Source organism: Acomys minous, assembly GCF_964271855.1.
Source record: "Acomys minous genome assembly, chromosome: 3".
Taxonomy (NCBI): domain Eukaryota; kingdom Metazoa; phylum Chordata; class Mammalia; order Rodentia; family Muridae; genus Acomys; species Acomys minous.
The window spans coordinates 35,686,598-35,712,188 of record NC_140485.1 but is presented as its reverse complement, the minus strand read 5'-3'; the positions used below and the strand labels follow the sequence as shown (position 1 = coordinate 35,712,188).

At 41.4% G+C, this 25,591-nt stretch overlaps 1 protein-coding gene across 1 annotated transcript in view; it reads right to left on the bottom strand.

The window, feature by feature from the left end:
- The window catches only part of RYR3 (ryanodine receptor 3), a 529,413-nt gene that overhangs the window by 241,298 nt on the left and 262,524 nt on the right, over nt 1–25,591 (bottom strand). The window contains exons 15-20 of the mRNA XM_084776329.1: nt 24,000–24,135; nt 23,481–23,576; nt 21,934–22,052; nt 14,701–14,834; nt 12,645–12,931; nt 5,654–5,846 (exon numbers count right to left, since the gene is read on the bottom strand). Coding sequence (XP_084632455.1) covers nt 5,654–5,846; nt 12,645–12,931; nt 14,701–14,834; nt 21,934–22,052; nt 23,481–23,576; nt 24,000–24,135 — 965 coding nt within the window. The remainder of the gene's footprint in view (nt 1–5,653; nt 5,847–12,644; nt 12,932–14,700; nt 14,835–21,933; nt 22,053–23,480; nt 23,577–23,999; nt 24,136–25,591) is intronic.

The following is a 25,591-nucleotide window of genomic DNA, read 5'->3' as shown; positions in this document are numbered from 1 at the left end:
CATTGGGTTTTTTTTAGAACAAAAAGAGCACCCCAAATTCACTATTTACAATTCACTATATTACTTTTGTATAATGTCACCTTTTGTACAGAACCCTGATACTATTTACAGGCGAGGGGCAAGGATGATGTCATCTTTTAACACAAGCTTCCTCACATGGAAAGCACTGGAAAATTTGGATGATATCCAAGGTACATATGGTCATCTTCCATTCTGTATTGAATAGGGTTGTCACTATCACATCATGACATTAATAGCACTACCCACAAACAGGCCACACTGAGAAGAAAACGACAGCAGCACATTCATAACAGGGAGCACGTATTGATTTGTGCATCTTGTCAGTAATTACTCATGCTGCCTTTGACTTAGCCACGAGTAAATCTAATTGAAAAAGATTTTTGCTCTTTGTGCACTTTGCTCTTCCATGATTGCTGGCAGGGACATCCTAATCAGGTGTAATTAACAACATAGTTTGCAATGATACAAATATTTATTAAAAAATTCAAGAGTATGACCTCATTAAAGATCACTGAGCAGAAGGTAATGGGATTGCAGACGAGAAATCTAATTTAGAAACTTTACACGAATTAAAAATGAGTACGAGAAACAATTCTGAAGAAGCCTCTGTTGGGAAATAAGACTCTCTTCCTAGATGGGCACACCACTTTCTCTCTTGGAGAAATGCCAAAAAACCAACCAACCAACAAACCAACCAAACAAAAAAACCCCCCAAACCAAGCACATGTATGGTATGAAATGGTAATTTAAAAATTAAAAAATATATTAAGCATGCTTATTTTCAGTAACATATTTTAATTAACCTAGAGTTAATATCCTGCGCTCTCTTTTTGTATAACTGAACTCTGGCGCCACAAGAAGTGGCCAGTTTTAGTGCCAAAGTATACTTCACAACTTGGTGTAAAAGTAAATGTTGGTTTATTGAAACCATTCACACAATTGAAAATGGCCAATTGACCTCTCTCCACTATAAGACCAGCACTAACCTGGAGTAAAGACACCATCTGAAAGTGCATTTCAGAAGCATGTGTGTGGGGGTAGTGTTTCTACCTCTCTGTGATAACACCCAGTCATGAGACCCAGAGATAGAACTTCGTCGTTCTGATTGTGCTTTCAGGGACAGGCTCAAGTGACATGGAGGAACTTAAGTTGTTCTTTGTCACGCCATCTGTTCAGTTGCTAGGAGCAAAAGCACCCAGACCCAAGCTGCTGACTCTTGAAGCCAGCACATCTGGACTCTTCAAGTTTGCTAAATTCTCTCAGTGAACAGCTCACTGTTTACCCTGTAACTTTATTTCTCTGTTAACTGTGTGCTCTGAAGGCTACATGACCTACTGACAGAGATGAGATGCCAGAAACGTCCCCTGAGTATGGATGGCTTTTAGTCACCTATGTCATTGCCTCTTCTAAAGTCCTTCATCAAGACTGGACTCCAAAGCAAGGTCCACTCAAACCAAATACCAATCCTATCTCACTGCTTTGAAGGAGTCTGAATGGATGACAAGATGCCTAAGAGTGACCAAACTCAGAGATAGCTCAGCGAGTGAAGTGTGAAGCGAGCAAGCCTGATGACCAGAGTTCAGATCCCCAGAATCCACTAAAAGCTGTTGTAGTAGCACAAGCATCTTTAATCCCAGCATGCACCAAGTAGGAGATAAAATGTGAAGCCAGGAGAATCAATGGAAGCTTGCAGGCTAGCTAACTTGATGCAAGCGGCAGTGACGAACAAGAGAGAACCCATCTCAAACACAGTGAAAAGTGAGGACTGATACAACATTTGAGGCTGTTCTAACCTTTGTATATTCACTTTGCCATGCATGTGCTCACATTCACAGACACACGAGCACACATGTCATACAGAGACACACATACAAAAATCACTAGTGTACATTTTGCAAAAGCAGATGCGCTTTTCTTTAAATGCAAATTACCCAGAAAAATCAATTAGCCTGCAACAGGTTGGAGAGACACTCTCTGTAAAGATTTGAATTTACACATGGAACATGTATATCACAACCCCTCCTACAAATGTCCAAGTAAAATGATGGAAGGGGCCGTGGAAAGACTGTCAGAGTCAGAGGTAATAGGTTACTCCAGTGAGACAGTGCTGTTTTATAAGAGAGTAGCTGTGACTGTATGCATGATACCTAAGCAAGATGGGGCATGTGGCAAAGTCCTATTTCTAACTGAGGAGCTGTTGTCATGAGCATGTGTGTTTTCTTCAAGAGCATGGCCCCTGGGAGGCTGCCCATACCCTAGCAGTGGCCCTAGACCTATGCACATATAGGCATGACTCTGGGTTTAAAAACAGAATACATACAACTAGGAGGGGTAGTGGTGGAGGGATGAGAGAGGAGTTGGAGAGGAGGAAATGGGGTTAGATTTCATCAAAATATATTATACGCATGTATGAAAATTTCAAATAATAAAATATTTTAATAAAATATATCTTTACTAAAATGTGTGTTAAATTAAATATTAATAAAATAATGTATAATGATTTTTAAAAAAAAATCTAAATAGTTTTTTTCAAATGAGATCTTAAAAATTAAGTATTCTCTCTCTGTGAACATAATCTAAAGCCAGAGAGTGGCTCTGGTAAAGAGAGAACAGAAAGCTCCGGAGAGTTCAGGAGCCCCACAAGGCTCATGGATCTGGACCCAAGGGGGCTTGAACAAACTGTTGCACCATCCAAGGACAATGCATGCAGTAAACCTAGACCCCCTGTTCAGATGTAGCCAATGGGCAGCTCATTCTCCACGGTTGTGGGGAGAGCAGGGGACTGCCTCTGACATAAACCTGATAGGGGAATAGGGCGGAAGAGGGAGGGAGGGTGAGAATGGGAAGACACAATCGAGGGAATAACAATCAGGATGTAATCTGAATAAATTATAATAAATTTAAATTAAAAAAAAGAAAGGAGAAGGGTGCTGAGGATGGACCTAGACAAGTGTAGTTCTGGGCACTGACCATTGAGGGTCACCTCTTTCTCCAGAGAAGGTGCTGAGCCTTAGTGAGGATCCTGCTGTATTGCATTAGACTTCTATGCAGTCTCTCTGCGCCTAGGAAGTGGGGCTGAGAGGTGCAATGTGACTTACACTAGGCTCCCTTTAGCTACCATAGTGCCTTAGTTCCCTTCTTACTTCCCTTCGGAAAATACACAAACACGTCCGGCTTTGTTAGTCTTTGTTAGTATGAAGCCCATGCCAGTGGCTTCCTTCTGAAAATCCTACCAGGGGCTTTGCAGTGGCTGCCTTTCACAACATGCTAAGCCTCTGTTCTCATACCCTGCTCCCGTTGCACGATTCAATGACATCTATGGATACAAGTGTGATTGAAACTGTAACTTCTATGTCTGGCTTAGTCACTTATGAGCTCTTTAAAATACAGAGCTGGAGAATGGAATGGCTGAGACAGCTTGGAGGGAAAAGGGCTTATTGGGGGCTCTTGACATTGAAATGTGTAACAAGACTAAGATAGTTAAAACAGCATCCGTCTGGTACAAGGAAGAAGAAGGAAGAACCATGAGTACAGCAGTAAGCAGTGGAATATAAAAATATGGCACGTATAGCACATGCTTAAGTTAATTCAATTTATCTATATATAATGCACATTTTGAGTGGTACTATTTTGGGTCCTATGGTTTTTACTTACATTGCTTTAAAAAATGTATTGGGATAAAAACTAACCATAAAAGGTAGATCATAACTTGGAAGAAATATTGAAGCTATAGAAAACATATTAGCATCCTTAAATATAACTTAACAATAAGCCCACCCAAAATTATTATGAGAAAGGCTGAGAACATAAAACCATCAAAAGGTACTGGGTGGAGAAAGAAGAGTAAGAAGGAAATTAGGCTTTATATTTCTTTTTATTTTATTTTATTTTATTTTATTTATTTATTTATTTTATTTCAAATGGGTAAGATAAAAAGTAACCAACAACAGTAAAAGTAGTGTGGATTCAATTGGTTGGGCATTCTCACATGTTGCCTTGTGTTTTGTATGTGTGTGTGCTGTGCATACGTTCCTGTGTATACATGGATGTGGAGGACAACCCCAGATGCTGTTCCTTGGGTGCCATCTGCCTCTCTGAGACGGGGCCTCTCACTGGTCTTGGATATGCCACATATGTGGGCTAGCTCAGTGACCCCTGGGGATTTGTTCACCTCCTCGTCTCAGCACCCACATCACAAGTGCATGCAGTCTCCTGGCTTAGTTTTATATGCAACCTTGGGATTGAATACAAGTTTTTGTGTGTGTGCGTGTGTGTGTGTGCGTGCACACATAATTGAACTTTCTTCCTAACTCCCCAAATATGTCACTTTAAATGATACCACAGGCCCAAGATATTTTATCTGGAATCTCCAGAGATGTAATTTTGGCTTTTGAATTCATAGCATTAAAAAAAAAAAAAAGAAAGAAAAGAAAAGAAAAGAAAAGAAAAAAAGAAAGAAAAGGAAAAGAAAGAGGTTGTGTGTAGCATACACATAAGTCAAACAGATCCATCATCCAGAGAAGAAGCACTATCCACTATTTGGGCATACAAATATCTTTGCTGTTAAACATACAAACATGAATAGGAATTACGCTGTCAAAGGTTGAAAACCAGTTGAATTTCTATTGATGACAGCTTTGCTACAATTTGAGTTTAGGTTCCATTTGCTGCAAAATGTTTCCTGAATAAATCTGTGGTTTTCAAAGAATCTTAGGCCTTGTAATTATTGATAAGAAACTCCTAACAGTTCATGGAATTTTTCTGAAAATCAATTTGGCTACGTCATTATAAATTTGGATCTTAAAAGAGTACGTTTTTTCTTTCTTCTGAGAGGAAGAAAACAGTAATACACAACAGGTGTGTCTGTACTAGTGCTATCTGTAACAACAGAAGTAGAATTGGCATGAAAACATAACACTAAAGAAATGGTTATATTAGAGGCAGTGAAATAGAGATTATGTGCCCATAAAAATAATTTTGAGGCTACCTAATGAGTCAGGAAAAGTCTCATTACTTATTTCTGAGTAAAAAATTATACTACACAGTTGCAGTGATTGCAATTTAGAAAGTATGCACACATTTGTAGCAAAAAGATGAATATAATAAAAATATTAACAATGATTATAGCTAAGCACTAGATTTAGAAGGAGTGCTGGGTAATGGTGGTGGGTATGATTCCAGCAAGTGACAGGCAGAGACAGGCAGATCTCTGAGTTTGAAGCCATCCTGGCCTACAGAGTGAGTTCCAGGATAGCCAGAACTACACAGAGAAACACTGTCTCGAAAAAACAAAAATGAAATGAAATAAAAAATTAGAGGTTGGCTTTTACTGTAACGTTTATAGTTGCTTCTTTCAAGGTTTTCATAATGAGCACGTATTGTTCTTAGGATTTCTGATATATTTTACCTGAGTACATAGTACAGCCCCTGCAGCGGGTACCTATGCAGTAAGCAGGTGGAGAGAATGAGCTTGGTTGCCTCTTGCCCCTTTGCCACCACTTTCTTGGGAGCAATTTGGCTTTTGAGACACAACCCCAAAGGAAATTATTGGTTCCTCAGCTCAAGAGGGTGATGGGGGAAGTTTTACAGTGGGGTCATAGCTATTTTCCAGGAAATTGCAGACATAACTTACTTGACACCAGCTGAAAAACTCATCACGGGGAAGAAGAGTCCATCCGTGTTGAAATTCTCAAACATGCCCTGCACAGGTTGTCCATTGATTCGGAAAGAAATGCTGGGTACTCCAAGGTCAAGGCAGCAGCTCACCACATCATCTGACTTCAACAGATGCTGGTTGATGGAGGCCACAGCTCTGGGTATCCGGCCTGGTGGGTAGAGCACAGGAATAAAACTGTGGTACCCAGATGCATACATGCATCAGGCACACAGACATACTTAAGAGGCTACCACTGAGAGGTGGGGAAACACAGTAAGTATGCAATAGAAGAAGAGCTCCTAACTGAGGGGACAGACACCATGCTTGACATGAACCATGTCTTGGAGAAAGTTCTAAAGCTACTAAGAATAAGAGCAATGAGAAGTGAATCTACTAGGTATATACTCAGGGACAGACGGCACTTTCTGAGTGGATGTCATTGGAGTTATTTAGTTATAGGTAAGAGAAGGCGTTCTCTCTTCTGCTTTCTCAGAAGGATATGGGGACTGACTGAGGTGCCATCAGAGAGGACTGCAGCCCCTCTAGCCAGTAAAACTTGCAACTAGGTTTATTTGCTTTAAATGGCTTTATTATTTCGGAAAAAGAAGAAAACACATTGTAATTTATAGGTGCATTAGTGGTTTTGAAATGTTTTTTTCATATCTTCCTCACAAAATGATCGAGTACTTCTGACCCAAAATTGTGAGAAAAATACCTTGCTTTTCCATGTATTATCATGAGTCTCCACTCACCTCAGGTTTATGTATCTATTGGGACCAGAGGAACAGACAGGGAGAAGCTGGAAATTAATATAGGGTTCCAGGAACAAGATGAAGACACCTTGTTAAGTGTACAACTAATATATGTTCATTATAAACATTAGCTATTATGTAGAAAAGTAAGAAAGAAAAAGAAAAGTATAACTCCATAATGTAGTGAATAAGTGGCTTTGGAATGTTGGCCCTCAACAGAATGTCTCTATCATTGTCTGTGAAGCTCAGAGAACAACCCAAAAGATGATCGTATAGGACACAGGAGACAGAGGTTGAAGAAGAGTGCTGTGCAACTGAGTCTTCTGAGTGCAACAAGGCTGATACATTCATGAACTTAGTACAGTTGTGGGTAACTACACAAGACTTGTCCAAATTGGCCCTGCCACCATTTCATCATGCACAGGGGAGGGTGGATGAGGTCCTACCTCTCACTGAGGGATTATGGGCAGTTAGGAGAACTAGAGATGGGCTATCATTTTCCTTAGAGGTGTAGACAACTATAGGTTGCCAGTGTTCCAGTAAATAGCCCCCCAACCCATGCTCATGTGAACAACTAATTAAACTCTATGGCTCAAAAAATGATCTAAATGGGAAGAGTCTTGTTGAGAAGAACAAGTTTCTAGCAAAAGAGAGAGAAGTATCAGAGAGATATGAAAGCAGGTAATTGGGGCACAAAAATGACTGAAATTCTATATAAACATCTATGAAATTGTCAAAGAGTAAGAAAAATAGCTTCTATTAAAACACACTAATTCTCATGTGCATGCACACATACATGTATACACGCAGAGTATATCAAAGCCAGAATGTGTAAGTCTTTTGGACTTGTTTTTGACAAATTGTATTATAACTTATGGCATAATAATATACATATTAAAAGCTATATTCTAATGATTTCACAACATGTCATAAAGGTAACCTAAAAATGTCTACTCTTGATGGATGTGTGTTATTTACAAGTTTTATACATACCTATTTGGTAATATTTCTAAAGTCAACCTAGAACTATTTAATGTTTTTGATGGCTATTACTATTTCAGTAATAGATTAAACACCTGTGGTTGATTTAAAATAGCAAAGTTATTATACTTTTAATTTAAAATAAATATTTCTAATTTTTGTAATTGAAAAAGCCATATCGCAGCCCCCTTCCTTTCATCACAAACAATATAGATGTTCATCTCTCTGTGTCTGATACTATCTCTAGGGCTGGGAATCAAAGGCAGAAGGCCTATTCTGTGCCTTTAGGAAGTTCACAGTAGCCTGGCACAGTGCCACATGCCTTTAAGCTTAGCCCTCAGGGAGGCAGATGCAAGCAGGTCTCTGTGAGTTCGAGGCCAATCTGGTCTACAAAGCAAGTCCAGGACAGCCAAGGCTACACAGAGAAACCCTGTCTTGAAGAAGAAGAAGGAGGAGAAAGAGGAGGAGGAGGAGGAGGAGGAGGTGATGATGATGATGATGATGATGATGATGATGATGATGATGATGATGTAGTTGTCACAGTCTGTGGGCAGGGAGTGGATATTCAAATAAAAATCACAGGATAAATATTAGAATGAAGGTCCTGTCTGCCAGAGGTAGAGGAAGATGCCAAATCTGTCAGCAAACATGGGGCACACAGAGACTTGAAAAGTGAATAGAATATGATAAATAGGAAAGAAAGAGCTGAAGATGAGGTGTGAGGACTGATGGGAGGGAAATAGGGGAGATGAGGTGGGGTAATGGAGCTAGACTGAACACGGGGCTTGAGTGTCTACACTGCAGAAGCCACAGCACGGACTGCCATCAGTGGTGACCTCCATTTCATGTGGGGAGACTTTGGACTCTAGATGATCACAGTGGGAGACCTATAGTCAAAATTATTTAAACGTGAAACAACACCGAGCACAGTGTAGAATGTAGGTGATGTGGACATCTTTCCATTTTTTTCCACTGGAGAGACGGACTCCTTTTCATCAGCATGGTGCTTAGCCATCCCAGGCCCTAGACTCTTTTCCTATCAAGTTTGCTTTAAAAGGAATGTATGATACCAAAACTCAGAAAACCCTGTTATGTTTGTCTCACTCTTGAGCTCTGGTTTTGACATTAAAACGACTGCTACCAGCAACACATTTTCCTTTTCCTAATTTGGCTTCCAGAAAATACCGTTGATGAGCAATTCTCAACATGGCCGTGGTTTTGGAAAACCAGCAAACAACTGAAATGTGAATTTGGACAGTTAATTTTAAAAGCACCCAGAACTTTGATAGATAAACATACAGATCAGGAGGATCTTCTGCTTTCCCAAGCTTCACGGAAATCACAGTGAAATCACAGCAGTGTTGAGCTGTGATTTTATTGTCTGCTTTCCCAAGAGTCCTCTGTGAGTTCTATGTGGCACGAGATATAGGCATCCACACCTCCTAGCCGTTCGTGTACCTATTGTTACTCCATTGAAGAAAATCCCCTTATCAATCTCAACTACCAATTTCAAAATATAGTGCAGCTGTAGTTTATTCCTGAGCTCAAGGAAGCCGTGTGCCTCATCATTTTATTTTCTTTTTCTTCTTGGTTTTTTTCAAGACAGGGGTTCTCTGTGTAGCCTTGGCTGTCCTGGACCTCACACTGTAAATCAGGCTGGCCTTGAACTCACAGAGATCCATCCGCCTGCTTCTGCCTCCCGTGTGCTGAGATTAAAAAGGCATGTGCCACCACAGCCTAGCCTTGTCTCAGCATTCTCAATAGCTGAGTTTACGGGCATGTGGCACCCTGTCCAACTTTATACCTTGTTCTAATTAAAGAAAGTCTATACAAAGTAAGCAATCTGCCAAGTGCCCCTCCCCTACTCAACAACTTGGTGCATGAGAGAGCCATGCTATTTTTTTTTCCTTGACCCTTTTCACTGATAAAACGTTGGCAATGCAATTCTTTCCAGCCACTACATCGATTGTTCTTTAATAAGTATGTTACAGATCAGTTCCAGTCAGGGGCTTAATTTATGTACACAGACAACTATAAAGTTAATGGTCCTGGAAACTTAAATCTCAAGAAAAAGAAGAAAATTTGTCATGACCGGTTTTTCCAATCTCTCTCCCTAATCATCCTCCATCCTCTCTCCTATATAAGCTGATGTCATTTATTCATCAGGCAATTACCCTTTCCTCAGATGCCCCAAATTTTCTGCCGTCCTGGTGGGAGTCATTAGCAGACACCTTATTTCTTCAGCTGAAGCGCATGCTGATGATGTATTTACCTGGAATGCCTCCTATAAGACAGATGTTTCCTGTGTGAAGCTTCAGAAGTCAGGGTGCAGTCTCGATTTGAGAAGAAAGCCTTGGGTTTCCATGAGTGAGAGTGAGAAGTTGTAAATCTTATAGACACTGTCTTTTTTTCCCCCAGGTTGCACAATGTTTTTTATTAACTCTAAAGAAAGCACATGTATACTCTCCGTGTTTCTTCTTTGTACATTTTCATAATCTTTACCTGTTTTTTTCCTTTTAAACACACTGCCTTCGCTACATCTCACCAGGTGGTAGGGACTCTGGGACTGAGGCCTTCGAGCACAACTGTACTGCATCGTATCATAAAGCATGTGTGAGACTCAGACTCACAACAAGCCTCTGCAAAGCTGACTTTCCAGCCATTTTCCCACTCTTCCAATAAAACAGAGCCACTGCTAGTGGTGATGGGTGCGGCCCTGGATCGTCTAGCTTGCCTTGTAGGACACAGGATGAGACAAACGGAGAGCTGGACAGGAGCAACTGCTCACTCATGCAATGATGTACAGTTATGATGCTCAGGTCATGCAATGCATAGAAGCATGGCCCTTTGGATTTATCGTTGTTTTGTTTTTTGCCCCTGGACCCACCAAAGTATTCATTGCAAGTGTCTACAAATAGATACAAGCATTTCCTAATGTGTGTAAGTGTACTACTGCATATCAAAAAGGACAAGGTAGTTTTTCCTCTGAAAATGATTCGTTTGCCTTTGAAACAAGAGTCCAATATGCCTCATCTATTGAGAGGCTGTGATTTGCGCTTTTGCAGTCTCTATACAGAGTCCTCTGCAGGTATGGTTTGGGTCCCTTGGAGCAGGCAGCCTTGGGATGATAAGATGGGAGCCATCAGTAGGCAGTGTGGCAATGGCCCCTCACATTGAACCCATCCAGTCACTCACAGACTTTGCCTGCTATCTTGGGAGTTGCTGACACATGTAAGCATTCATCACTTCCCATGCACAGTCACTCGTCACTTTGCAGAGAGACTGCATATCCTCTGGTGATAAACCTAAGCTACAGGCTCTGACTGCGCACCTCCGGACCCAGTGATTCCACAGTGGGACTTGGAGAACTAGGAAGGGAAGACATCTTCTGTGAAGAACTAGGGAAGGTGAGCTGGGGGGGTAGAGAGCAAGAGGAATTCCCTTCCAGTTTGCATAGTTTTTGTCTGTTCCGGGTTGCCTCTTGGGACACACAGAACTCAAGTAGACATTTGTATCCTCCCTGCCCCTCTCAGTGGTCCAGACTGGATAAATGTACAAATTGAGTATTTTTACAATAGCCCTAAAAGTTTTAGTCTGCATGTAAAACAGCACAAAAATAACAAGGAACTTAATCTTAACAGATTAAAAATAAAGGGCACTCCAAGAAGGAAGCTATCAGACTCTCAGGTGACAAGGGTGATTGATATCAGGCAGTTAAAGTATGGTTTAAGGCAGTGCTTCTCAACCTGTGGGTTGTGACCCCCCTATGGGTCAAACAACTCTTTCACAGGGGTCATCTAAAGCCATTGAAAATGCAGAGATTTACATTACTATCCATAACAGTAGTAAACACTCAGTTATGATGTAGCAACAAAAATAATTTTATGGTTGGGGGCGCCACCACTACATGAGGTGTAGTGTATTTAACTGTATTAAAGGGTCACAGCACTAAAAAGGTTGACAACTACTGGACTAAGGGAAGAAGAAGAATGCGGTGGGTATGCACTTCTCAGTTACACAAGAAAAGTCACTATGTAGTTTGATCTTGTTGAGAAACTTTCTTTCACACTGAATTTAACGAAGACTGCGTACTATGGCTCCTCTGTAGGAAGTACGGCACACAGTGCTTCTGTAAGGCAGTTTTTATCATGTACCCATTATCTTCAGCTGCAGTTCTTAAGGAAATATAGACAATACATGCTTTGGACAATAAACAGGAGAGGTGAGGTACTTGTTTAGGGTGAAAACCTTAGAGTTGGCCTTGCGTTTTCTACCCAGGCAGAAACAACCCATCCCTTCACATTCGTGGGCCATGGTTGTGGATGGCCATCAGTATTTATCTTTTTTAAAAAGTCATTTCGAGATTAACACTAACCTACAGGTGCTAGCCATCACAACTTGAAGCAGCAAGCCGTGCTGACATCGTGGTCTTGATGACGTAATGAGATCAGGAGCCTTCCCAGGGTGACTGATGGCATGCCTTAGTCTTTGTGTGCCAGTCTATGTATCTGTAACATGAGTTCAGTATCTGCTACCTCAAAGGTCACTATGATATTAAAGCACATAGCTCACTGTCCATTAAATAAAGCTGAGTATTGCTGATGTGCTTATTCAAAAACTCTAATAACCCTATTTGAAATAAGGACTGACAGATACAGATCCTGAGTGTATTAGATCCCTTTATCATTGTGATCAAATAGCTACAAGACAGGAAGGAAGGGTTTACACTTGTTTATAGCCATCTTAGCAGAGGAAGCATAGTGGAAACATGCTGGAAACATCTGTGGAAGTTTGAATAGATGGCAGATGTCTGCTAATATACCAATGGACTAGAAAGTGGGGAGAGGACAGGAAGTTCGACTTGAGCATAAACCTCAAGGTATGAACCCAATGACTTACTTCCTCTAGCTAGGTGCCACCTCCTAACACTACCACAATTTCTCAAGAAAGTGCTACCAGCGGGTGACCAAGAATTCAAACACAGGAGCCTGTGACAGGCATTTTACACTTGAATTGCAATAGTGAGCCTAAGTTAAGTGACCTATGCTGGGTGACAGGGCAAGGAACTCCCAGAATAAATTTATAAGTGAAGCTTATTTAAACTTGAGGCTCTTCCCGCCCAACAGACTCCTGGGATTTAAGCATTTCTATCATTTCAACACAATGTGAAACCTATGAGGCTCAGTTATTTTCAGCAATAGAACGGAGGGTGGAAGCCTTCACAAGTTACCCACCTGACCAAAGATGAAGGCCGTCAAAGCCATACGAGTACAGGTCATCACCGACGCCGTTGCCTCCCCATCCTTCTCCACCTCCAGGGTATGGGGCATAGCCTGAAGAGGAGGCCCAGCCCACGCGCAGATGTGTGGGCTCTGCTGTCAGGAAAGGGTCCACTTGGTCGATAATTAACTCAAAGTACCACTTCTTGTACTGTGGCGAGCCTTCAGCAACTCCCAGGAAGATGTTCGGTCTGATACTGAAATTAAACATTGGACAGGCTGCTTCTGCAGAGAGCAAACAACTGAAAAAAACAAGTTGAACCAAACCCAAGAGGAGGCACCAGCCCAATTAAACCTAGGCCAGAGAATTTTAATCATTTTACTCTGTTATTGTGCAGCCTTTAGCAATTGGCTAAGCTCTTATTGGTAACTATGAGCACAGCAGTAACTTCTTATAAAATAAAAAACTTAAAAAAATATTCAAGACAAGGCATTTATTGAATGCCAACCACCTGCAATGATTCTGTAAATGCTGCAAGGGACATATGATCACCAATTTTTGTGTCTTTTTGTACACAGTCACTTTCAAACTAGCAGTTTTTGTTCCGTAAGCATAATTAATGCTTAAAAACATTAAGAAGGTATATTAGTCAACGTTGTTAAGGTTGAAAAAGATAGTTAAAAGTATGGGACAGACAACTTAGAGTTCTCAATGTGTAGATAATACTTGAAGAAAGAGACTCTTCCTGGGCCTGGGTATGTTCTATGTGAGATGGACACATACAAATCAGGCTGTGTTAAGATATCTGTTAAAAAGAAAGATCTGGCTGGGCAGTGGTTGCGCACTGTAATCCCAGCACTCAGGAGACAGAAGCAGGCAGATCTCTGAGTTGGAGATCAGCCTGGAAGGAAAGAAAATGAAGGGAAGGAAGGAAAGCAAGAAGGAAGAGAAAAAGAAAGAAAGATCTGTGTTGTGGCCAAGGCCTATGTGTTGCTCCATACTTTGGAAGAAGGTTCTTCCCACACTACTGTGGATCAGAACATGGACCTACACAGAAAATGGAAAAGGCACACAAGGCCTGCCTGGTTCAGGCCCAGTGAGCTCACATGGGTCACAGCCACATGTAGAGACCACTGCATTGGAAGTTTGGTTGGGCCTATACTGACCCTCACAGATACCAGTCAGGTAAATGCTCATGTATCTTTAAATATGAGCAACTGTAGTAACAACTTGGGACACACATTTTATTAAAGTGTTTTAGAACAATTCTATATAAAACCATGAATATATCATGAAGGAACAACAGAGGTGAATTTATTTTTAAAGACAGGGTAAGCACAGGGCACTCAACAGTTCCTGCCTCACAAATATGTCTGTCAGATAGACAAAAAGCTAAAGAGGATGCTCCAACAACATTTGTTGTTCAGGCAACAAACTGTCTGTGTCATCTTCTCATTCGGGAAGCTGCTACCCTGAAGCCTCTGTATACTCAGGTAATTAATTTTATTCATTCTCAAGTCTCTGATGGAGTTGAAGACCAGATAGTTTAGTTTTACAATTAAGCTTAGTTGTTTAGGGATTAAGATGTTTTTAGGTCTAGATAGATGTTTTAAGTTGATAATGAGGAGATATGATAGATATTGATTTACATTCAGAATTTTAGATGCTTCAAGATAGGAAAGGTGTTTTCTTCAAGGCTGCCCAATACAAATAGCCTAACCACTAAGAATATAATATTTATATAATTCCTGATTATTTCATGGTTCTTCTTGCTGCAGGTAGCTTATTGTGTGTGTGTGTATATATATATGTAATAAAAATGTTTATGTAAAAAATAAAAATTAAAAAAATAAAACAAAATCTCTTTAATTATTAGAATGTACTTATCTTCCTTTCTCAGCTACTTTAAGGGAATTTTTGCAGAACTCCCCTAAGTAAGCTGGAGGACATGGTCCTAGTCATAAAAAAAGTTCCTCTGCTTGCTCTGATGTTACTTGTCTGACTTGTCACAAAGTCTGTTTTCCTACCTAGAGAGACACTTGACATCTGGAATGACACTAGTAACCTTACCTGGTGACATCATTAATTAGCCGTGTCTGCAGGAGCAGGTTCCTCCGAGGCAGCAGGTTGTCACAGATCAGATTCTGGTTGGCTCTTACTGCAACCCCATTGCAGAGACAGAGAGAGCACAGGACATCAAGGACCTGCAGGAGGACACACCCACCCTAAACCTCAGCTCCAAGAGGAGGTGGGCGTACAATGTGCAGAACTTTATGATCTCTGCACACAAAGGTAGAAGGAGGCACATAGGGTATGGATGAGCAATGTGTATAGGGAAAACTAGCCTGGAGCTATGAGGGTCTTACTCAGGAGGAGCGACTGATGCTCCAGAGGCTGCTGCTGCTTACAAAGTGAGGTTCGTTATCCTTCTAGACCCATGGCCTTAGGCTTGTCTCCATCTCTCCAGACTGCGCATGTCATCTGTGGTCAAATCCTATTACAGTCAGAGCCTAAACTATGGACACATACTGTGTATCCTGGGTCATTACAAGGGTCGGGTGAGATTCGTAAGGCGCCAAGTCCAGTCACTACTCACTTGCCCAGTCATTAAATCAAATGCTCTCCACAGGCCTTGCAATCCAGCTTTATACTCTTACCCAGCCCATGTGCTTTGCACTGAGGGTTAGTAGGGTGCTCAGGCATCTGGGAGTGACACTCAGAGGCCATTTGCTTAGGATCTGGAATGCAGCAGATGTGGGACCCTCAGGCAGCAGTGTAGGCTCCTGTTCTTGGGTATGGTGCTGTGACATCATCACAGCACATTAAGATGTCTGCACATATTCCTGGAAACCAGTGTTCAAAGTGTTTCACCTACTCTCTTCCTCTCATCTCGAAGCACAGCAAACCTGCAAGAGCCTGACTGAGACTTGCCACCAAGCCACTGTGGCTCTTTCCAGCTCCCTGGGAAGTGAAAATGGACCCCTAACTTCACTCCTTCTCCTTCTCCATGCTGTCATCTCCCTTGCCCTATCTCACTGTGCCCGATCACCTTATACTCAGCTCTGTGTTTGTACCATGGCAGAACAAATAGTGCTGGGGCAGGCACTACTCCTATTTCCTCTACATGGAGGAAAGGGCAAATAGCGGATGAATAGCAGCCACACTGTGGCTGTCTGGCCATACTGACAGGGAGGTGGGCAAATATATTCTGGCCTTTTCAAGTGGCCACGGAAGACTCAGCACTCGGTGAGACTGGATACTTTAAGGTTGTTGATAGCATTTGTGTCCATAACTCTCAGCAACCAATTTTCCACCTGACTCCCTGAATGTCAATTTCGTTCTAGACAAATACCGCGCACATTTATGGGACAAACAGAAAGAGAAGGCCCAAGGCAGCTTTACAGGGCACTCTTACCGTTAGCACGCCATGACAGATACATGCTGTGGAAACTCGAAATCCAGAGGGTGATTTCTCACTCTAAGCAAAGAGCCGTGGATGGCCAGAAAATTAAATACTTTCCATCTGGCCTATCATACCCTTTCATCTGTTTTCCTTGGAGTGATAGCTGCAGGAACCTCACTGTTAGAGCCAGAGCAAATGCTGGGCTTAATTCATATACAATGGGAAAAGCAACGCAAGATAAAGACTCCATGAAACACACAGCCTGATAGATCATTGCCTCACCTATGAGCGGTTGACACCATAAAGATGTACCATTGGCAATGCTAGACTTTTAGATGACATTTCTTCATGCATAACTGAGGAATAGGGACACACTTATTTCTGAAAGTATTTAAATGGGTTGGCTTCAAGGAGAAGCAGATGTAGATGGGCCATTACTGTACCACAAGAGCTCATAAGGCATCTTTCCTAGGTGCCATCTGTGTTTGGTCTCATCTCAGAATCCCTGGAGGGCTTGCTTGGAGGAGTAAATTCTTCTAAGTGTCCCCCCAGACTCTGCACCCATCTTTTCCTGAGCTGACAAGGAGGTCTACCTTGCAGGTATGTGGAGGTCACATAACTGAGTGGTGGTGTCGACAAGTCGGGTGGATGTAATGACATTCCCCGCCCCCCCCCCCTACCTCTCCTCAGTGTTCCTTGTTCTCTTTCCATTCGTATATAGATCCAGTGCAGAACTTACAGCACCAGGGACTCCATTCTCAGATTCCTGGGCTGGCAGTGCTGATATCACCTGGTGCCAAGAGCCACCCTGCTAAGGGAGCTCACTAGGCATGTGGGCTGTCTAGGAGGTGATCTGGTATTCACAAGGTCTGCACTGTGATGCACCCCCAAACTGCTTCCAGCCTCTGACATGCTGTCAGGAGCCATTGATTTGGGGGAAGTTTAGTAGGCATGAGAGATCTCTGGAGGTGATCCCATATTTGCAAGGTCTGTATTGTGATGTACCCCAGAATTGCTTCCAACCTCTGACTATCCTGTTAATTGTGCTTTGTTGTATCTCTCTAAAATCTGGCATTGGAGCCAGGCATGGTGGCACATGCCTTTAATCCCAGCACCCAGGGAAGCAGAGGCAGGTGGATCAGTGTGAGTCTAAGGCCATCTTGGTCTACAAAGTGAGTCCAGGACAGCCAGGACTACCGCTATATTCGAGGCCAGCCTGGTCTACAAAGCAAGACCAGGACAGCCAGGGTTGCACAGAGAAACCCTGTCTCGAAAAACCAAAAGAAAAACCATCTGCCATTGGTGTGAACTGTTACTTTCTGGGTGTTGACCAGCTCTGATTGAGCAAACTTCCTACAGGATCTTGTTTGAGGATACTGTTTGTAGTTCAGATGAGTTAATCCCTGATTATGGAATTCCTGATTTGATTCAAATAGTTTTAAAAGTTAAATTGTGTCAGATCTTCTAAAACAGCATTAGAAAGTTTATGGCTGCAATAAATATTTTTGTGGATCTCCAGATGCCTTACTAAGGGATAACCTTATAGCCGATTTTTGGCTTTAGATAAGCCTCCACTGCAGATGGCACCAGGAATCCTGGTATTTCACCATAAATATATGCAAGGTGGTTTAAACTTCCCATGATCCCAAGTTGTAATGAAGCTACCTAGAGATGTCGGAATTTACTCTGTGTCTTAGAATGAAAGACAGATAAAATTATTGTGCTGAACTCATGATGAACTAAGAGATAGCTGGATAATGTATAGTTAGGTCAGTCCTAATTGATGTTGTATATTCTTGTAAGTTTCAGACCCTATTAACCTTAGACCCTGTCAATCTTCATCATTCTGAACTCAATATGAGTTTATGTAATGGATATATAAATAAGAAATGATTACCTTTAAAATATATAACCTATTGTATTTTAGAATTCATCTGTTTTTATGATTAATTGTCCTCTTTTGACTACGAGGTAAATTCCTTTTCTCAGAAGTATAAGTACACTGAGCAACAATAAACAGTGTTGAGATTGGGAAACCTGACTTCAGTCGAAGTCAAGATGCCTGATTTCATCCACTTTTTCTCTTGAATGTATGTGTGTGAGTGGTTTATTTTTCTCTCTCTCTCTTATTTCTTATTTCCCTGTAGATTCTCAAATAAGTTAGCAGACTCAGGACCACGAGCCCTCTCTGACTAATAAGCCCAAGTTTACATTAGCTTACTGGAGATCTCTGCAAGGAGGCCTAGCTACAGATCAAAGAGCCTCCTTTTACGACCCCTGTGCAGTCTCTAGCAAGAAGCCGCTTTTACAGCCTCAGCCACAGGAAAATTGTGGTCACTTTAAGTCCTCCTCCTCAGTACAGTCCTCTGCCGCAGCACAACCAATCCCTAGAGAAGAAACTGTGGGCTCCCTTTCCTCTTTCTTTTTTCAATCCTGATCAGTTGCCTGAGCCATCAGCTCTGGCGACCCAAGAGATAAAGTGAGCTGGAAGGTCATCCGCATCCCGCCCCAGAGACCCCGCCATGGACCTCCTCAGAGCCCCAGATGGGCATTAACAACCTGGGAGCTTGCTAGAGACGGAGATGCAGAGAGTCCTCTGTTCTGTTTGCTTTTATCATGATCTACGGTGTAACTACGCCATTGTGTCCCACCCCAATTCTAAGCCAAAGCCTTAGAAGAAATTCCAGCAATATCTAGATTTGTGAGCACACAACAAGTAAAGAAGCCCTGAGAGAGCGTGTGTCTCTGAGCGGACACAGAATGGAGCCTTGCAAATGATGGGCTCTGGACTGTGATGTGAGCAAAAGCCCTGCATGGTGAACCACTGAACCCAGGCTTGTCATAAGGTTAGGCTTTCCTAATCACTGGCACATTTGCAGAGCTATAATCATTTCCGCCATTAATGCCTCATTTTGTCCAACAGCCATTCATTGACCTTTATCTCTTTCAGTCTATATGGGAAACACACACTTACATGGGGGTGCTACTTTAAAGAAAAGAAATCCGTATTATTTATATATCAACACAAACATTATTTAGATGTTTTATTGTCATTAGTCTTTATGTATAAAAGCAGATTTACTTTAAAATGCAAAATATACCTAGTTTGTGATTTTTGCGTCACGTTATACCTTTGAAAAAGGAGTGTTTCCAACCCCCTGAGATCAGATTTCTTCTCCCTGTGGATGAGAACTGAGTAGCTGGGAATCATTCTATGCTGCAGTGGCTGCCATGAGACAGCTGATTTTTGGAGCTCAGGAGCAATGGTGTGGGAGTTAATGATTTGTTTACTTACATTCTATCTTCTACCAACGCAAGCTAAACTTTTGATTCTGATTCATTCTTTCCAGGGACCAATCCTATTCTACCATATATTTTTCTCACAAGTGACTCCAAATTAATGGGAAACAAAAATGATAATAAACATATTTATCTGTTACAAGTTTGAGTAGATTTAGGGCAAGTCTTTGGGGGAAGCCAGAGGATGAGTGCATCAACATTATTATTTTACTAATAAAAGCTAGCTCTGTGGGAAAATATAGGATAAGTGCTATAATTTTTAGCAATTATTCTTTTTGGTAAACAAATCAGTGCTGGTGACAATATTTTTTTCCACTGACTTCCCCTTTTTCTGTAATATGAGCCATATTCACACGTACAGCCTCTCATTAATTCAAGGTGAGAGAAGGTGGATTTGGCCTCTATTCACATACTAATTTTGCTTATTGGACTTTTGACAAGCATGTATGGATGCCTGTATTTTAAGTATATGAGTTTGACCCCGTAGTAATCACAGTGATAGTCTCTGTCATGAGGTAATATAATGGATATGATAAATATTCTGGGAAAATAACCACAGTGAAATGCAAATTCAAACAATTGTTATCCATAAAAACATTGTATAAGAGTAGAGGAGAGGACACCAATTACAAATGGGATTTTAGAGCTTCAAGAAGGGAATGGCATTTACATTACGTTTTGAAGAGTGAATACAAGTTTGACTCTTTACTCAGCAAGAGGAGAACATTGGCAGGCCCTGGGAAAGTTGGACGTGAGGAGGTGCTGCTGCTGGATCCACAAGAGTAAAGTCAGTGGGCGGCCAAAGGGCAGAGTGCTTTCGAAAAGGATGTAGTGGTGCCTACAACCCATGTTTCTCATTTTCACCGAGATTGTGTTCTTTCCCTACAACTTTTGATCTCAGATAAGGTAAAGCTTCAGGTGAGGAGCAACGCTTTCTACAAAGCAACCCAGCTAACCACTTAAATAGGATAGAGAGGAAGTGGACATAAAACCATTGCTGTACTTACATCCAGTCTTGATTCTAAGCAAATGACTGGCAGTGCTATGGAACAAGAATGGATTCTCAACGTCCACTATACACACAGACTCTTTAAAGGCCATCTTTATAAATGATGGGGGGTCTTCAAGCTTCAGTGTTAGCATATAGTGGCCTTTAATTGGAAGGGTTCCACTGGGAAGTGTAGCTGAGAGGCCCCTGGAAAATTGCTTACTATTCAGGGCCAATGTTCTGAACTTTCTGCCTCTGTCAAGTGGAAATAATAACAACACCACAGTAGAGGGGCATGATGAAGTACAAAGAGGATGCATATGAACGTAGAAATTGTTTCCTGTCATTCTATAAATGCAAAAGAAACACTATTTGTCATTGCCATCAACACATCATCTACAAAAGGTGACCACTCGGGTTTTCAAGACACTAGTGATCCTTTGAGCCTGAGCTTTTCTTTACTAAAGACTATGTAGTTACACTCATTCCACAAAAAAAATTATCAAATATAAAAGTAAGGTCTCCTGGGTGAGACTTTGTTTTGAAAGAGAGTTTTGCTGTCTAGTCCCAGGCTAACCTCAAATGTATAGTCTTCCCACCACTTTGGCTTACAAGACCTCAGTTTTCTCAACTGTGGATGGACAAAATAATTGTCAAGTTGTCATCAAATTCTATCCAATCAATGCTTTTTAGATACAAGGATGCTGGCTATTTTTGAGATGCTTTATGTGGAATCACTATAGCAAGGCTCTAAGGCTAAAAACAAAAACAAAACAAGGCTCTAAGGCTAAAAACAAAAACAAAACAAAAAACAAAACCAGGGCAGCCCTCCTTTGTTTAGCTTTTCTGTCTTCACTCTTAGATTATGGCCCAAGCCATATATCACTTCTTTGCCCATCAATAATTCTCACTACATTTTGCAGATGGGAGGAACATTTTGGAATATACAGAAGCTGGACTAAGGTTCAAGCCTCATGCTTGCTTTTGATTTACCACATTCGAGAAAGCAATTACAGGCCCCACATATTTTTTTTCTTCTTTGCTAGGCAATTTTACAGATGTTAAGGACCATAGCTTTTCTGCTTCCTCAGGCCATTGCATATCATGTCGTCAGGCTGTATGGGCTCCTTTTAGTGGATTGAGACACATCCCAAAACATAGCTCCCTTCCCACCAAATGATGGTAGGAGACTAGGCTTCACCCTCTTTAATATGTAAAAACACAGCTGTACCCCACATATCCCATCAAACCACACACTGCTACATTCATAGATTCTAGAGTGAGAGCCAATCTTGTATGACTAGCCCTACAGAGAGATACGCGTTAAGGGCTAATGATGGTGGGCTAGGGCTTGGGAAGCTGGGGAAACACAGATCATCTAAGAGCCAATGAGGCTGTCTGTCTCACAATGTGTCTATCATCTAAGAGCCAGTGAGGCTGTCTGTCTCACAATGTGTCTATAGATTTTCAGGATCCCGCTTTCCCAAAGCTTTTGTCAAAGTCAAGCAAGAGACTATGCATCATGCTCCAGCAGCGTAGAATGGGTATTAGTGTGAGGGAAAGAAAAGGCAGGAAAACAAACCATCAGGAGTGTCCTTTCTTCCACACCCACCTTGTGATTCCGCCCATGTTTATCCAGGAGGGAGATGATGGACTTGATGTGGCCCTCTGCAATCAGGTTTAAGGCTTCTGGGCTTTCAATCAGGATGCAGTGCAAGACCTCCAAGATACCTGCACGAGTGTCATGACAATCATTTTCCCATTCAGCAAGCTGAAGAACTGACCAAACATAAAAACCTGAGAGTAAAGGGAGTGTCCTAAGGGGCCAGAGTGACACAGTATATTGACTCTACTAAGCCTTCTCATCCAGAGGAGAGATGTATTCATGTCTGGTAGATTTCAGGGGCCCCTATAATTTACGGGCAAGTTTAATTCAACACTAACGTGATCTTCTCCTTTTTTTGGACAGTAACATGATCTTTGTCAAATATCGTAAAGTGGGATTCTTAAATTGAGAAAACCAGATAATACTTCATTTAAATACAGATGATAAGCAGTTGCCCAATTTACTACATATTATAAAGATCATGCAAGTAATTTAGAAATATTTTGGCTTTATACCCAGATTAAGTGTTCTTTTTCCTAAAAACAGATATTAGTTGCTATTTTTGATGTCCTAGTATAGTTACTAAAGTATGAGCTTGAGAAACAGAGTCTGTTTGACTTCACTGGCACAGTAGATGGTTTTCTATGTCAAGATTGAGGGCCTAAGGCAAACTATTCCTGCAGCAGCATGGCACATACAGGGTTAACATCATGATGAGAACCCAAGGGAAGTAGTTGGCCAAGAGCCTCACTGGTTTTATTTTTAAAAGTTCCTTGATTCTGTTTTATTCAATCACGGTGTTCTTAACTTGTCCTGAAATATAATTTCACTAACAAAAGAAGACACCAGAGGAAGAGACACTTAAAATGATGTGAGCAGGACAGAGGTCCTGGGGGACCATCCATTGGCTGGTTTCCAGGAGCACCTGACATCTCTAGACTACAAGAAAAGCATAAAAACACTGCAGTTTCCCAGAGGACACCTACACCTGCCATGTGCACTCATTTCAGAAGAACTGCTCAGCCTTGCGTAGTGGTTATTTACCAATGATGAGCATGGTGCTCAAGTTCTCCCAGAGTCATCAGGAAGGACCCTAGATGTGATAGGAAAGGCCACCTGTGGGTGGGTGGGTGGGTAAGAGAGGATCACTTACTCTTAAATTAAAGGTCACCCTTTAATTCTGCTAAGCCAACATGGAAAGGAGGGTTCATTCTAAGTACTCAAAGAATTGGAGAGCAGGAAGAAGCCAGCTTTATTGGGTGGGAGTTTGTGAACGGACCAGGGAGCGAAGGCAAAGGCAAGGAGTGAAAGGTTAAACAAAGGAGGAAGGATTACAGAAGTCCAAGTTAGATTTTGTTAAATAAAGGCATAGCCTTGTCAAGAAGCTTTAAATTTTATTTATGTATTTATTTATTTATTTTTGTTGTTGTTGAATTGAGGACTTTTGGCCATCTAATGGAAAAGATTCTATTCTGTTTTCATCTTTACAAAAGGGGAAGAAATTGATCTTCCCCAGTTAAAAGTTTTCTTGTTTTGTTGTTGCCAATTCTTACCTGAGGAAGACTCTAGTCTGTCCAGCTTACTAATTAACCAATCAAGGTTATTGGAGAATTGAGCACAGTTGTTTCTGTTTCCACGAATTAGAGCAGCTGAAACAGGAAAAAAGAAGTCATCATGTAGACTAAAGGGCACAATGATGTGGTAAGAACTTGGTAAGCTGTTGAGGGATTAACAAGCCTAGTCCCTAAAAGGTCCTGAATGGAAGTCTCACCCTGTCTGGTCCTTCGATACATCTACATTCCTACATTTAAGCGATTTAAAAGCTATTGCTTACTCCCCAATTCACATGTATTTCTGCTGTGTATGCTGGCTACATACATTGGCATACACACCTGGTTACCATGGCTGATGACTTCTAGCTCTAGTTTGGAAAGCACAAGAAGCTACTAGTTAACAATGATTCACCAGATTAGAATAGAATATTTAACAAATGACTCCCAAGAAATTCCAAATCTCAAGCCAATATCCCATAAATCTTGCCTATCTCCCTTGGGAGATGCATGCGTACTCACCTAGCAACTTGTAGAGCAGGTTCAGAATTTCTTTCCAGGCTGTGCCATTCTCCTCCCTTATGATCCCTGCAAAGTGCGCTACACTATTGTAGATGTTTAAGCGATCAATGCAGTTCAATACCAGGGCCAACATTCCCTGAGAAAGAGAGTTGAGGAAGAGCTCAACACTCCTGATGAAAAAGGCACTATGGATCGTCCTCCTCCCGTATCTACCACCTCCTAAAACCGATAGTACGTCTATGGCAACAGATCTCCATGGTGCCCGTAGAGCTGTTTTTCTTCTTAAAAACAAAATATGCATTTTTTATGTCTCACAGACTTAAATAACATTTATTTGTGGAATGAGTCAGCAGTCTCCTGTGACAGGTTTGTCCCCATGTGCTGCGTTTAACTCAGTCCAAGGACACAGAAGGGGGGAAGACGGAGTGTGAATGAGACACACACAGACTTACCTTCCGTCTGATGGGAGGCAATTCTGACTCAGTCAGAATCTGCTCTAGCTAGAGCACCCATTTTCCTCCTCCTAAACCTCAAATTCAAAAACATCTTTCATATTATGCTTTCATATTTTGTGTTTTTATGGATTTTCTGTGTGTCTCTGCATCTCTTTGCATTTCCTGTGCTCCTTCCCAGGGGTGTGTGTATCTTTGTTTATTTTGTCCAATTTTGTTTTTTATTTTTAATTTTTTAATTGTCTTCTTGTTTTATAATAAGAGAGAGAAAGAAATGGTGTAGATTTGGGTGGGAGTGTGTGGAGGAGCTGGGGGAAAGGTAACTATGATCAGAGTATATTGTGTGAAAAAAATCTATTTTCAATAAGAAATTTATATATTGGCACCAAACAACCATGTTCACTTTCCTTGTCCCTAGGTAGGGTTTAGAGACAATAAAATCTAAAGAGAATTTTCAACCACCTTTCTAGCATTTTTACAAGATGAAATCTCCCCATGAAAACACTTGTGCCCAGGCAGTACTAATGTGTAGGAGAACACGGTGGATATCCTCTCTGTAGGGCACATGCAGAAGGCCTCCGATCTACTTAGATGGGACGACTGAACAGCGATGGTTGTATACTACACATCAATAACTTTGGATGAATCTCCAGGCATAGAGTGCTGGGGAAGCCTACTACAGCCTAGTAGCATCAGATCATCATGGTCAAGTGCAAAGAAGGCTATGATTTGTCAATGGTCATCTGCAGGTAGGAACAGCATCAGAATGGGCTGAGCCTCAGGACACTGAATTGCCATTTAATGTTTCCCTCACATTCAGTCCCTATTGTGGAGACTTAGATGCTCAGTGGCTAATAGCAGATACACCATCATCTGTAGCTTTCAAACCTGTTTTCCAGACATCTCTGTTGTGGCAGAATACAAGCATTTGCATTTTAAAAACTGGTTTCCTAGGTAATTCTGATGTCTCCCAAAATTTGTGGATCACAACCAACAATATGCTGTAACAAGCTGATTTATTGTATATGGGTTCTGGATATAAATGTGCAACAAAGCATCATGTCCTAAACAGTTTAAATGGGCCAACCATCACTAATATACCAGTGGTGGTTGTCAGGAATGCCAAGCCCTAGTAAATCC